The sequence below is a fragment of the Talpa europaea genome (genome assembly GCF_964194135.1).
Source record: "Talpa europaea genome assembly, chromosome: 4".
Taxonomy (NCBI): Eukaryota; Metazoa; Chordata; class Mammalia; order Eulipotyphla; family Talpidae; genus Talpa; species Talpa europaea.
The window spans coordinates 29,133,725-29,149,396 of NC_140070.1; the positions used below are offsets into that span (position 1 = coordinate 29,133,725).

Sequence of the window (15,672 nt, forward strand, 5' to 3'; positions counted from 1 at the left end):
TTCAGAGGATCTCAAGGCACCGTGAATTTCTCCTAAAAACCAAACTGCCAAAAAACAAATCTTTTAAAAAATCACATACCATAATATACTAACAAAGTGTCAGCATGTAATCTTATTTTGACTGAAGTAGTAAGATATGCAGTAAGGGAAACATCAATTTAAAGAAATAGGATCTCTCAGGAAGACAATTCTGAAATTCCACAAAAGGTTGCATATAAATTACCATGTGACCCAGTAATTCCAATGCTAGGTATATAAACAAAGATAAATGAAAACATAGGCTCTCACAAAAATGTGTATTTGAATGTTCACAGCAGCATTATGCATAATAACTAAAAAGTGGCAACAACTGAAAAAGGATAAGCAAAAAATGTATATGTTGAAATATTATTCAGCCGTAAAGAGGAATGAAGTACCGATATGTTCTTGTAAGATCATGTGTGAACATTAGAAACATGCTACCTGAAAGAAGCCAGTCTAAAGATGATATATTATAAAACTTCATTTTTATGAAAAGTTCAGAATAGAAAATCTGGAGACAGAATGTAATTGGGAAATAGAAAGTGACTGCTAATGAATTTGGGTTTCTTTTTAGGGTGATGAAAATGTTCTAAGACAGTGGTGTTGGTTGCAAAACTGTGTGAAAATAACAAAAGTCAGTTAAAATGGGTGAACTGTATGATATGTGAATTACATCTCAATGAAGCTGTTTAAAAAGAAAGCAGCCAGAAATGTAGGTGGGAAAAGGATGAGAAGGATTTGTCAAACACCCAATTGCCTTTTTTTTTTTTTTGTAACCTTGTGGCAATTCTGTTACTAAGTTTTGCAATTCATGATTTACCCCCCTCATTCTAAACGTTCACATCAGTATATTTTTTCCATCATATGGCTACACAAGTAAACAGTGCAAATCATAAGCTGTACATTTATTTAAATGGTGAGTTCTAGGACATGTGAATTATCCCAAGGTGCTAAATTTTTTTCATTAAAAAAAAAAAGGGATCACAATGATGTCTCATATTAACAGTCACAGGACAGCCACAGCCCTACTTCATAGTCCGTTTAGTCCCTTTCATGTCCCTCTGAAACTCTCGCAGACAGATAAAGCTACTTTAGAGATTCACTAAGGGCTTTGTGGAAAACCCCCTAAATAATTACTGTCTCAGTCAGGCCAATGTTCAAAGTTGAGAAATAGGTGAGATTTGAAAATCTCAGTTAAAAAAAAAAAAAAGAAGAAGACAGGGATAAATACTACATGACCGCTTTCTTCTAAAAGCTAAACTTCTGATTCAGATGCAAGATGAAAGTGTTACTTAAAATAAAGACAAACGCTATTTACCTAGACCCTTAAAGCTGAAAGAGGTCTTCTATCAAAAATGTCTGATATAGGTGCTGAACCTGAGAACCTGAAAAGCAGCTGTATCTAAGGCAACGAAGGGTTTTTTTCACCCTCTAAAATAATAAAACGTGATGGTACCATTCCATAACCCACCCCATCCCCCACTACCACCACCAGCAGGTGGAGGAAAGGATACTGTAGACTACAGCATGACAGCTTTCTACAACCCTGTGGACTGTATGTGTGAGAGAGCAGCTGGGGGTCTCCCAGGAGGGGGGTAAAGAGATTTGTGAACAAGCTGAAATACAGGGTGTCCTTTGCCTGGACGAGGACACCCCGTGAGCCACATCTCGAATCAGCTATGTCCAGAGTAAAACCCAGGCCGCTGGAAGGCACTGCTAGCATCCCCGGGAGGGCCTCTCGCGCCGGGGGTGGTGTTTTTTCAACGGAGAAGTTGACTCCTGCAGTTCGGACGTCGGCGGAGGCCGGGGAAAGCGGGAGTCGGGAAGACCAGAGAAAGTGCCTTTCAGTAGAGACGCCGGGGGCCACGCTGGGGAAGTTCGAGCCCCACTGGGTCACCGCTCGCCGTCCCCTCCCCGGCGCCCACCGCCCCGGCCCGCCGGAGCCCGGCGAGACCCGCGGCCGCGGCGGGAGGCGCCGGCCCTCGGCAAGGAAACGCGCCCCTCGCCCCGCCGGGGCCACTCCGCGGGCAGCCTAGGCCGCGCCGGCCCCTCGGCGCCGGCCCCGCGCCGGCTCCCCCACGGGCCCGGGCACTTACTCTCCGCTCGCGGCTCCCGCACGCGGGCCCGGGCCGGCGGCCGGGTCGCTCCAACTTCCCGGCGCCGCGCTCGGCCGCGCACCGGAGGCCGCGCCGCACCAACTTCCCGGCGCCCGCGGAGGCGTCAGGCCGGCGCTCCGCCCGCTCCCGCACTCGCGTCCCGGCGGGGACCGCACAGGCCCGCGGCCCCCGCCCCCCCGGCGCCCCCGGGTTTACCTCCAAGTCGCGGCCTTTGTTCTTGAAATTCTTGAGCCGTTGGTTGTCCAGCTTCTCGCTGTCCGCCATGGCCGGGCCGGCGACTCCCTCCCCGCCCGGGCCCGCGGGATCCGCCCCAACCACGGCGCCGCGCCGACACTCCCGGAACCGGGCCGCCGCCTGCGTTGCTAGCCCGCCGCTCCCGTTTCCTTTCTGCGCCCCCGTCGGGCCTGCCCTTTCCCACCCGCCCCCCGCCCTGACCCGGCGCGACGGCGGCTCCGGCGAAGACACCGCGGGCCGGGCGGCGGCAACGGCGGCGGAATGTGCTCCGGACGAGGGGGAGGCAGCCTCGCTCTGGGGCCCGGCGCCGCGCCACGCCCACCGTCGCCAGCCCGGCTCGTCTATTGGCCGACCGGGCTCCGGCGCTTTTGGCCAATCAGAAAGGACGATGGAGAAGCGGGGGCGGAAGAGCGAGCGGAAAGGGGAAGCGAGCGATTCTGGGAGGAAGGGGCGGGGCCGGAAGGCGGGAGAGGAGGGTGGCCCCGACGCTGAGGGGGGCGGGGGCGTGTAAAAGGGGGAAGGGGCGAGGGAGAGAAGGGGAGAGGGGGAAGGGAGGGGTGAGCTGTGGCGGGCCGGGGAGACCCTGTGCTTCCAGTTAGAGGGGGAGGCCAGAAGTAAGGGGAAGACTTTTGGGGAGGCCGAAGAAGGAAGCGGCTTGCTCCGGTTTTCCGGGTCCCAGCCGAGGTTGGGGGTGCAGGGTCGAAGCCGTTTTTAGGAGGTGCAGTTCTTCTCGGATGCGCCCTCTGCTCTTTGAAGGAAGCGACGTTCAGCTCCTTGCCGGGTCGGAACACTCCCCGACCCAGCCCCGGAGGGTCGGGCCTGCGGTCTGATGGCCGGGCCCGGGGTCCAGGCTGACGGAGGGCCAGATCCGGGGCAAGACTGCCAGGGGGGGTGTGTAGGGGGGGTGTGTTCGGGGGGCACCAGGGAAAAAGGAGAGGGCCGGTGGGTGGAAAAGGAAAAGGACTCAGTAGACAAAGCTGATTCACCCCTCTAAGTCCCGCAACAGGTAGGCTCCTGGGAAGCACTGAGGGACCCGTGATGATACCACCGCTTGGGTATCTAGTTTTAATATGTGAAAGAAGCGCCTTGTGAAGCGCCCCAGCCCGGGCCGAGTTGGTGTGGGGCGGGTGACCACAGGAGGAACGGGGCCCACTCAGCAAGGCAAGCCAAAGTTTATTAGAAAGAAAAAGAAACAGACTCCCAGGAGAGTGGGAGGGGCTGAAGAAGCCATTGAGCCCACATCTGATTCCCTTTCTTAGACCTTTGTGGTGCTTTGATACAGCCGAGTTGCTGCTTTCTCATTGGCTGCCCAGTAGAAGCTTTGTTATTAAGCCTTGTGACTCCTTACCTACGTCCTGTTAAGTTCCCTTTATTCTGACACATCTTGTTTTTCCCGCCATTTACCATATAAAAGGGCGTGGGGCGGGGAAACCCTGGGCCTTTCTTGCTTAACCAGTCTGTATCTCTCTCCTCTCTGGGAAGACCTGTAACTGCTGTTAGGGAAGGGGACCCGTGGAATCTTTTCTGGAGACCTCCTGCTGGTATGGGGCATAGTGGGGAAGCAGTTGGAGTTTTTTCTGGTTGAACCCAGAAAAATCCCGCGAAAAACAGGCCAACTTCATTGAGGGCCCATCTCCAGGACCATTTGGAGTTTGACAGCCTCTATCAAGAAGAAACTAATTAAGCAATTGCGTATACATGGAACAAGGAGATGTAGCACTACGATTAAAACTAATGGGTTCAGGGCCTCCCTGGGGTTAAGCACCGCACTGTGAAGCAATCTGTGGCCTCTGTAACCTCTGCAGCCTCTGCAGCACGAGTTCGATCCACGGCCAGCCAGGGAGCAGCCCACATGGCGCAGCAGACCTCTCCTGTCTAGCCCACTGCTCCCCTCAGCAGTGTATTTCAGCCAGTCTGCCTGTTTTGTGCCCCACTCTGTCTCTGGTGAATCCGCGCACTCACCACATCTCTGGCCTGTACCCCAGGTCTTGGGTGCATAAATAAATAAATCTTTAAAAAAGTAAATAAATAAAACTAATGGGTTCAAAGAGGGCTGCAGCCAGGCCCACAATCTCAGTTCTTACTCTTGTCCTGAAACATGGAGTCCCAGACAACCAAGTCCTTTGGGCCTGCTCCCATAACCATAAGGACTTTTTTAAGGATTTGCACTGTACATTCCCCTACTTGGGAGGAGGTGTTAATATAAAAACAAGTTGCACATACCCCACTTTCCACTAGAAGGTAGTCTAAGGCCAAACCATTGTCCAAGATCATGTGTGTCAAGGAGTCCAGGGATCTAAGGTCTCTAAAGATTTTTCCGCATCAACTGCTATGTCAGAGACTGTTTGTGCAACATTAGACAGCATTTACTAAAAACTACTCCCAACTGTGAATCCCTTGAGGGCTGTTACCAGAGCAGTGATGCCTAAGACAATAGGCTCTATTTTGTTGCAATGAATTTCTGACAAGGTGCTCTGCAAAGTATAATGGGTTAAGGAAAAGAACAGAGTGTGGGTTAATTTTTGACAAATTAAGTACCAGGACAAGTGGTATTATGTTGTCCAACCTGGCAGTCTCTTTGACAGCTTTGTTTTGACCAGATTGTTTAATTACTCGCCTTTTGATATCCTAAACAATGCATGACTGCTACCTGCTCCAGAGCTTGAACTGTTTCTAACAGCCTGAGAATTTCTGCTGTGTGTTTGATTTCCCCTTGATTGGAGGTAAGCAATCCCCTTTTTCTAAAAAGAGCCATGATCCCCACTGTTAGTTTTGCAAGACTTCTGAGGGGTAACTTTGATGGACTGGTTGAGCCATGGACCCCCTGAGTTGAGGGCCTCCCTAGTTTTTCTGTGGCAAACAAGTTGAGGGAATCAGCAGTGAGGAAAAGAGAGCACATACACCTGAAGAAGGGCCTTTTTAAGGGTTTCAAAAACTTGGGAAGATTCCAGTGTCCTGGACTCCGAAACTACCTATTAGGTAGATCTCTATCTAATAGGGGTGTAGAGCTTTCCAGGACAATGAGATAGGCATGAGAAAACAAATGAATCCTAACAGCAACTCAAAGGCTGTGAAAAACATTTGGTCATAGTTTTCCAGGAAAACACCTTTTACGGTGTTGGTCTGACAGAAGAGGAGTCCGGGATTGTGGAGCAAGACTGAATATGTGGCTCCCATGTCCAGAAGAAAATTAATGTCCTGACCCTCCACTGAGAGAGTTACCCAGACTCCTGTGAGGTGACAGGGATGACAGGAGCCAAGGCGTGCCTTGGGCCCCATCATGTCTGGACCTGCACAGAGGAGTCTGGCCCCATTGACCTTTGTCCCTGGGAGCAGTCTTGCATACAGTGGTCCCCTCTGCACTGAGGACAGGGTTGAGGGGGGTTTTGGTACCTCTTGAGGTCAGTCTAAGTGGAAGTGACCACCCTTGCCACAAACATAACATGTTCCCAGAGTCCCTGTTTATCTGTTCCCCTTGGCGTCCTGATGGTCTACTCTGAGGGCTACAACTAAGGTTTCTGCCTTATGTCAGTCTCTCCTATCCTCTCCTCCTGATTGCTATTATAATAAACAGGTGGCCATGGCAAGGAGTTTGTCCAAATTTTGTTTGGGGCCAAAAGCCAATTTCTGAAGCTTCCTCCTGATATCTGGGGTTGACTGACTAATAAAATTGTCTTTTATTTATTTTTTAAAGGTATATTTTATTTATTTATGCATACAAGAGCTGGGGTGTAGGCCAGAGGTGTGGGGTGTGTGTGTGAGAGAGGATTCACCAGAGACAGAATGAGTAGCAGAACAGGCGGATCTACTGAAATATACTGCTGAGGGGAGCAGCAGGTGAGACAGGAAAGGTCTGCTGCGCCATGTGGGTTAGCTCCCTGGCCAGGGATCCAACTCGAACTGGTGGTGCAGTGGCTGACTATAGCTTGATAGTGCTGAGATTTAACCTCTTGTGTCACCAGGAGGCCCTAAATTTGTCTTTTAAAGCGGTTTGGCCCTTCGTTGTCTCCAGATCGATATTGATCCGTTTTTTCAATGCCTCTGGAAAGCAGGAGGGCTCTCGTCCCTTCCTGTGTAATCTCCATCAATTTGGAGTAATTGAGAGACTTTGTCTTTGCATGTCTCAATCCAGCCCAGATACATGAGATAAAATAGCCTCTAATCCATGTCCCTTCTGGTTCCCAAAGGGGATCAGCCAGAGGCACTGCCTGGACCCCTATGGGATAGTTTCTAAGTTCCTCCCCTGTTTGCCAGCAGCATTAACAGCATACCAATCATCTCCTTCCTGAACTGCCTCCCTGAGAAAACTTTCTCTTTCCCCTGATGTCAGTGTCTGATTTAAAAGAAGCATAATGTCTCCATTCTAGCTTGAATGTCATAGTTAGGCCTACAAAGCTATCAATATAATGATCTGGGTCTTCTGCATATTTACCCAGGTCCATCTTAATTTGCCTTAAATCTTGCAAAGAAAAAGGAACATGAACTTTTACTACCTGCAGGGGCATTCAGGGAAGGTATAGAGGTCAGGAGGCCCCTTTTGTTCTGGAGTTAGAGTTGGGGAGGGGGGTATCTGTCATCAGTTTGTCTGAGTCTGTGTCTGGGATGCAATCACAGTGGGTTGAGTGGAGGGATGGTCTGAGGTGGACTTAGATAGGTGGGACTCACTGTCTCCATGCAGGGCAGCCTAGGGTCTTTTTACTTTATTTGGCACCCTTAGTCTGCATGCCTCGCACAAGTCCCTACGATTACTTAAGGCAAAGAAAATTTGGGTGCAAGGGATTTCAGATCACTGCCCTGTTGTCTGCAAAACAGATCTAACTGTGTGAGGGTGCTGTGATCTAAACTGCCCTCTCCTGGCCAAACCTCCCCATCCTCCATGTCATAGTGCAGCCATGCTTGTTGACAGTAAAACACAAGCTGTTTCTTTTTTTTTTTTTTGTCTTTTTAAAAAATTTTTTTTAAGATTGATTTATTTTTATACAAGAACTGGGGTACAGGCGAGCGGCGTGGGAGGGTGAGAGTATTCACCAAAAACAGAGTGGGGAGCAGAACAGGCAGATGACCGAAATGCACTGCTGAGGGGAGCAGTGGGCAAGACAGGAGAGGTCTGCCGCACCATGTGGAATCTCCCTGGCCGGCTGGGAATCGAACCTGTGCTGCAGAGGCTGCGGACAGATTCACAGCAGCGCTGTGCTCAATGCACTGCGCCACTGGGGAGGCCCAAGATGTTTCTTTGTAAAAGCCTCTGGGTCAAACTCTTTCCAATGCTTTAGGGCACAAGACAGTGGGGTGCTATGGGTCTGAGTTAATGAAACAGCTCCCATCTGAAAGGAAAGAAGAAAGAGAAGGAACTTTGAACACTTCTTCTCTATGAGGGAATCCCCTGGGAAAAGAATCCCTTTAGGGAGGGGAGAAAAAGGAACCTTGAGGCACCAAGTTCCCTGAACTTTGCCCTAACAGACTTAGTCACTCCATTACTAGCCTGACTTTGCGCTTTTCGCCCCCTTTGGGGGAAGCTCTGAGCCTCACAGTCCCAAATTGTCTGCAAGGTTGCCTGTGAGTAGTACACCCACCATCTACCTGCTCTTCCCCAAGAGTGGTAAACATATTTTCTAATTTGCATATAGATAGTTCAAAGACAATAGGCAAGATAGTGACCCAGGCAGTGAGACTGGAGGGACTTTGGAGAGAAGCTACTCTGTCCACCAGTATCCTTTGAATGAGGGCATCAGAGTACAAAGCCGTTAGCTGATAACAATGCAAGGCAATCCCCTGGGCATACTGGAGATCAAGCCTTTTCTACAGAAGGCTCATGACATAGAATCCCATGACCAGGATGCCATAGGACATGACATGCCGTGACCATGGACATAGAAAGGTTGGGCCAAAAGATACTGATCCCTCGTATGGCCAGTACACATGAGCAGATGATGTAGCCCCGTTCCTAGATAAAATTCTAATTGTTCTAGAGAAGGGAAATGTCATGGGTAGAGAGGCTCAGCTATGCATGAGCGACATGAACTTTGCCAGGACCTCAAGATTCTAAACAAGGCAAAATGCTCTAGGGGAGTGAGGATGGAAGAAGAGGTGGAATATAGGAATAGAGGTCCATGTGGAGATGGATAGACCCTCTTGGCTCAGCATTCTTGGCCACCAGGACTCAAGGAAATCCCAGGAGTTACTGGAGAGAATTCCTTCCTTGTGCTAAGCGAGCCAAAAAGGGGGTGAAGGGGCAGAAAAGACCAGCCAACATTCTCGGCTGAGGACAGGAGAATGGAAGACCAACTCTGCCCAGAAACCTGTCACCCAAGACTTGAGAGTAGCAGCTGTCCTACTCTCTTAGGTTGGCTGATGAGTGCCATGGAGATTATTGATTTTTTAATGTAAGTAGATAGATGTGAGAGCAAAAAGAACCAACTTACCTTACCACAATCCTGGATGAGCCCCCAAAGATGATGTGCTATATAGCCTGAGCTGAGTTGGTGTGGTGCTGCTGACCACAGAAGGAACAGGGCCCTCTCAACAAGGCAGGGCAAAGTTTATTAAAAAGAAAAAGGAACAGACTCCCAGGGAGGGGCTGAAGAACCTGATTCCCTGTCTTATACCTTTGTAGTGCTTTGAAACAGCTGAGTTGCTGCTTTCTCATTGGCTGCTGAGTCAACCTTTGTTATCAAGGCTTGTGACTCCTTACCTATGTCCTGTTGTATTCCATTTATTCTGACACATCTAGTTTTTCCTGACATTTTCCATGCTGTGGGGGTGGGGAGAGACGGGGTGGGGGTGTCCCTGGACCCTTCTTGCCTAACCAGTCTGTCTCACTTGGTGGCAAAATACTAACTTCTGGAAGGTGGGGACTTTGGCACCTGACATAGTAATGTAATATTGTAACTGTTAATGAAGGAAATTAATTCCAAGGACTTATATCTCTACCAGAAACATTATTACCAGAGTCAGAAATAACACAAGCTACAAAAGAAGGTATTCAAATATTTCAGGAAAAAAGGCAAAAGGAAATGGTTTTAAAATATTTAAATACCAACTAAGTCCCTCCAATGTGCAGGAAAACTTGTAGTAGCAACTAAGCTCTGAAGGGAGGCGGGACAGAAGCTGGGTATATAAATATGACTAGGTAGGGAGAGCATGCCTTCCCTTACTCTTTCCATCCTTCGTTCCTTCCTGCCTGCCTGCCTTCCTTATTTCTTTCTTTCTGTAAAAACGTACAGAGATAAATCTTTTAAAATGAGAATAACTTAAATGTTTATAATGAGAATAACTTTAAGTACTTTGTATACTTTCATTAATACTTCATATTCCTCGTGCTGCCTAGGCAAACAGAAGCTGTACCTGAAAATAATTCACACTGAAGGTCAACTTGCGTGTAAATTCAGTACACATTTTAAAATATAAAAGATGACGTTTATTACAAATCCTTATGCCTCAAAGAATAATTTAATTGAAGTAACATTGCACATTAGAGCACTGGTGTTTTCAGAGTTTAGGAATAAGTGTTTTTGTTTTCCACCATCTTGGATTTTTGCCATGGGCAAGATTCAAGAAAACAAACTACTGATGAACTTCCATGCTATGATTAGAAGTTATCTTGTCAACATGCATGTGTGGACAATTAGTAGTGTTGGGATAAATTCCATAATAGCTCTCATAATGAAGACTTATAAGATTGTCTACCATTGTATGTCTTCCTGTCCCTCAACTACAACTGGTTGTCTCTGGTAAGTTAAACAAGTTGGGATTGTTTAAATTACTCCTAAAAGAAGGGTGTGATCATAGTTAACCACTTGAGAGAGGTACAATATAAACAGGAAATAACCACAAATTATAATTTAGGGTTTAAAAAGATGTCCAATGTTTTCCTAAGGTCTAGCGCTCTCACTAGATAATAAACTCTGAAGTCAAGGACCATGTTTGTTTTCTTCTTCACTATACTTGGCACCTACCTAATAGTATTTGGCACACAGTGTGCATTCATTAACTATTTGTCAAAGGCAAGACCTGAATCTAGACTTTTTTGAGTGTAGGTTCCAACCATTAAAAAGCACTTTAACACTTGATTTAAAATGTGGATTGAGCTGTTATTATTTCTAATGTACTCTGGGTTCCTTCTAATAATTCTTAACTTGGTATTATGCTCACTCTAGCATTAAAATTCAGGGAGTAGATCAAACCTAGGTTTCAGGGCAAAATACCCTACATGTTTAAAAGTAGTTGTGACACACTTTACTACAGTGAACAATTATGCTTACTTATATGCTTAAGTAGTCTTGTTTAGCAGCCTAAAATTGTCATTGAAAATGATCACTACCTGTTTGTCACCCTGTTTATATGTTTAGTGTCTGTACTTCCGATTCTTCCCAGCTGGAAGATACATAATTTATCAGAAGGGTAAAGAAGTTTTTCCAAGAATTAGTAGTAGCTCTAAATGCAAACTGGCAACCTAATTGGCAAAATATAGTAGGTTTAACTGTGGTTAGAAGGTTTTAGAAATTTAATTTGCTTGAGTAATGATATAGTAAAATGCTGCCATCAATACCATTTCAATACAGACTATTTTACAGAGATGTTTTCAATGTGTGAAATATAGTTATAACTGAACACTATTAAATTTATATGTGTGACCTGTTTTCAAATAGGATGAGTAATCTTGTTTAGCAGCAGGTAACTTAGTAAGTCACCTTCTTATTTTGGTATAGGAAAAGTCTAAAATATTATGGAGGTGCTTGCTTTCAATATGTCATGAAATTCTCCTTTTTAAGGAATTATCCTAATAAATAAATGTTCTCTGTTCTGCAGCAGAGATTTATGAAGGCTTATCCTGGGTTCTAATTGATCAAATTCAATTTCAACAGGAATTTTAATCAATAATTACTTCATTTGAAAAGTTTGGCGTATTCTCATTGGAGATTTTTGGAATTTCTCCATAATCTGTAGGAAAGATTGTGAATCTCATAATTTCTGTTACTGTTTGAGGAATACTTTGGGTTATGTGTAATTTCTTGAGCTGAACTCTAGTGTTTGCTGAAACAAGAAGCAATTTTATATTGCTAGATCTTAATTAAAATGTAATTTGTGTTTGTAGTTGGACTGAATCTTTTGTGAAAAAAATCATTGGCCCTTCAGTAACCTTTATTTTCTTAGGGAAATATAGTTGGCAAGTACCTATTTGTGTTGTTACTAAGGAAATATGAATAAAAATTTTAAAGCTTTTTTCACATGTTTTTTAATTGTGTCTAAAATATTGGAAACAAAGTGATATATAGTCTTGTTTTTAAGTTTTGTAATTACCACAGGAGACCATGTTAATAAGATTAGCGATTCCAGAGAGTTCCCTAGAACTTGGTGTCAGTAAGTGTTTCTTTAAAAAATTTTCCTTGGTCTAACAATTTTAGGAACATGGGGGAGTGGGAACTTTGAGATGCTAGTGTTAAGAGAATATTACAGGCATACCTTGTTTTATTGCACTTGGCTTTATTGAGCTTCACAGATACTGTGTTTTTTGCAAATTGAAGGTTTGTGGTAAGCCTGTATTATCTGTCAGTGCCATTTTTCCAATAACGTGCTCATTTTGTGTGTCTGTCATATTTTTATAATTATGTCAATATTTCAGACTTTTCCATTATTAATACTGTAGATGTGAAATAGCAAGAATTAGAATGAGAAGTGGAGCCTAAAGATATGTCTGAATTTCTGTAATCTCATAAAACTTGAACAGATGAGGAGTTTTTTGATGGAGTCTACTTTTGATTAAGATGGTATGAACATTGTTGAAATGATAAAGGATTTAGTATATTACATACGTTTAGTGGTAGGGTTTGAGAAATTTACTCCAATTTCAAAAAACATTCAACTTTGGTGTCTGTTTATAATATTTAAGTAAAAGACTAAACATTTGTAAAAAAAAAGTTCAACTGTGGGTGAAATATATCTAACAGCATTGCATGTGGCAAAGAGATCAAAAGTCAAATGATTCAGCAGTCTTCATTGTCTTATATCAAGAAATTGTCCAGTCATTCTAACCTTCAGTGATCACCACCCTGATTAACACCTAGGCCAGACCCTCCACTAGCAAAAAGATTGTGACTTGCTGATGGCTCAGATGATGGTTAGCATTTTTAGCAATGAAGTATTTTTGCATTAACGTGTAAACATTTTATTAGACATGTTGCTATTGCTTACTTAGTAAACTACATTGACGTTTAGGTGTAGCTTTTATATGAACTGGGAGAAAAAAAATTCATGTGTCTTGCTTTATTGTGATATTTGCTTCACTTTGATGGTCTAGAACCAACCCTCAGTATTTCCAGGGTGTGCTTATATTTAGAAATTTGAAATCAGTGAGCCTAGAAAGATCACTGTTCCCCCTCAATTGAAAAATTTTATATTAATAGCATCAACCACATATAGTGACTTACAAATAGGGGCCACCCACTTTTAAGCAAATTTTCAAAAATTTGCTTGCAGATTAGTTCTTTGAGAATATGTGCATTTAAGACAATAGTCTTGACTAGCTGGACAGGTATTTGGGTTAGCCCACAAAGACTTATTTAACCAATGAAGAGGAATGGGTGTCATGCAACCTGGTCACAAAATGTGACCAGTATTTCAGCAGAGAAAGAATTTGGATTTACAACTTTGGACAAGAAGAGTACATCTCTGGTTTTGCCACCATGTGCTAGGAACGGTGTAAGGTGACTGTTATAAAGTTTGCAATGTTTCTCACCCTTAGAATTCCATGGATCGAATATGTATGGTATGCAAATTCATACCTTATCTATTGTAAGCCTATTGGAGCTTGGCGTAGCTCTCAGCTGTTAGACTCCCATGATTTCCAGCAGTCTAAATTATTGAAAAGAAAAGTAAGGATTCTGGGGAGTGGGAAATGAACTGAATAAAAGGTATATGGAATCTCCTTGTAATTTTTGGGGGCAATTCCTATAAATACGAATAACAATGATAATAATAAAATGTATTTAGAAAGATAGCAGTAGAGATCTATCCTCAATACTCACTTCAGGCAAGCTCCCTTTCCCTATCTTCACAGGAGTTGCCAATAAAATGTACCCGGAGGGCCTCCCCAGTGGTGCAGTGGTTGAGCTCTGGGCTGCGAAGCTGCCCGCAGCCTCTGCAGTGCCGGTTTGATCCCCAGAGGGCGAGGGTCCCAGATGGCGAGCAGACCTCTCCTGCTGCCTGCTGCTCCCCTCAGCAGTGTACTTCGGTCCTTCTGCCTGTTCTGTTCCCCCTCTGGCTCTGGTGAATTCTCTTACCCTCCCGCGCTTCTGACTGTACCCAGTGCTTGTACAGATGAATAAATAAATCTTTTAAATAAATAAATAAATAAATAAATAAATAAATAAATAAAGTGTACACAGAGTCTCATGGACTTCTTCACTCAGGCCCCATCCACCATGATAGCATCTTATATATAACTATAGTGGGTCTCCCTGTTAGCACAATGGGTTAAGATGTAATCTATGAAGCTAACCACAGCCACTGCAGCACGTGTTTGATCCCTGGCCAGGGAGAAACCCAATGGCGCAGCAGACCTCTCATGTCTCGCCCACTGTTCCCCTCAGCAGTGTATTTCAGTCAGTCTGCCTGTTCTGTTCCCCACTCTGGCTCTGGTGAATCCTCTCACCCCCCACCCCCACTCTGGACCCCTGGTCTGTAACTGCGTTCTTGTATGCATAAATAAATAAATTTAAAAAATTAAAAAACATATAACTATACTATTAGCAAAACTAGAAAAATGACATTGATACAATCCATGGAGCTTATTCAGAGGGGTGTGAATACTGAAGAACGTAAAGAATACATGAACATATCAGGGGCGCCTGTATACTGGAACCTATTCTAATTCTGCTTTATGAGAAAGAGTTTAGTAATCACAGTAATAATTGTTACCAAAATGCTGAGTGCCTATATTTTAGGTCTAGGTGTTATAGCTACATGAAGTATTTTATTATTATCATTGTTACTCATATTTCTGCTATTATAAATAGATTACAATTGTTGGACTGCAGCAAGCAGTCTTGTAAACAATTGATATATATTAACTCATTAAATCCTCATAACCCTCTGAGACAATCATACTGTAACTCACTTTACAGATGGGAAAATGAAAGCAGAGAGAGGTTTAGTAATTTGCCCAAGATCACACAGTAAGAAGAGCTAGCATTTAACAATCTGACATCAGTGCCAGTAGTTCTGATTACAATGTAGCTACAAAAGCTTCAGAGTTCATAGTAACCTTTCAAAGTTGGTATTATTATTTACATTTTCTATCAGAGGAACCCAAGGTTCCGAGAGGCTAAGCAATTTGCTCAAGACCTTATGTAACTAACAGGTCCTAGAGTTCTAGTTTGATTGCAAGCCTTACTGCTGCAAACCTCCCACTGTCTAGTTGACATTGCTATGAATTGAATGTGTTTCCCACAAATTGTATGTTGAAATCTCATTTCCAACAATGGGTTTTGGAGATGTGGTCTATTGGGAGGTACTTAGGTCATGAGAGTAGAAACCTTACGAATAAGAAGAATGCCCTTATAAAAGAAACCATAGAGATCCCTCATCACTTCTACCATGTGAAATTGCAGCGACAAGGTGGTATATGAGGAAGTGGGTTCTCACCAAGCACTGAATGAGCCATTGCCCTGATTTGGAGTTCCCAAACTGCATAACTGTGAGCAATAAGTTTCTGTTGTTTATAAATCACCCAATATTTGGTATTTTGAAATAGTAGCCTGAATGGACAAAACAACAATGTTGCCTCCTTTGCAGTTTAGATTACAAAGTTGCTAATGATAAAGGACTGATCACAAAAATCTACAAAGAGCTGACTCAACAAAAACAAAGTAAATAACCCAGTCAAAAAATAGGCAGAAGAGCTAAAAAGAAACTTCTCCAGGGGACTGTGGTGATGGTGCATGGGTGCTTTGGGGAAGGAAATTCTATGGGGACTCAATGTGAGGGGGCGGGGGCAAAGCAAATATTGTTAAAAAAAATAAATTAATTAAAAAAAGAAACTTCTCCAAAGAGGAAATGCAAATGGCCAACAGGCATATGAAAAAATGTTTAACATCACTTGTAATCAGGGGAATGCAAATCAAAACTACAATGAGATAACCATCTTATACCAGTGAGAATGGCACATATTAAAAAAACTAGCAACAACAAATATTGGTGAGGATGTGGAGAAAAAGGAACTCTCCCGCACTGCTGGTTGGAGTGCAAACTGGTCCAACCACTATGGAAAGCTATGTGGAGATTCCTCAACCTGCTAAAGACA

General features: G+C 44.2%; 1 protein-coding gene across 1 annotated transcript in view; it reads right to left on the minus strand.

Annotated features, from left to right (window-relative positions):
- The window catches only part of KPNA4 (karyopherin subunit alpha 4), a gene marked incomplete at both ends in the record, with an annotated part of 52,658 nt that extends 50,256 nt beyond the window's left edge, over positions 1-2,402 (minus strand). Inside the window, one exon of the mRNA XM_084231545.1 lies at positions 2,334-2,402. Within this exon, the coding sequence (XP_084087671.1) occupies positions 2,334-2,402 (69 nt within the window). The remainder of the gene's footprint in view (positions 1-2,333) is intronic.
- Positions 2,403-15,672: the final 13,270 nt, after the last annotated feature.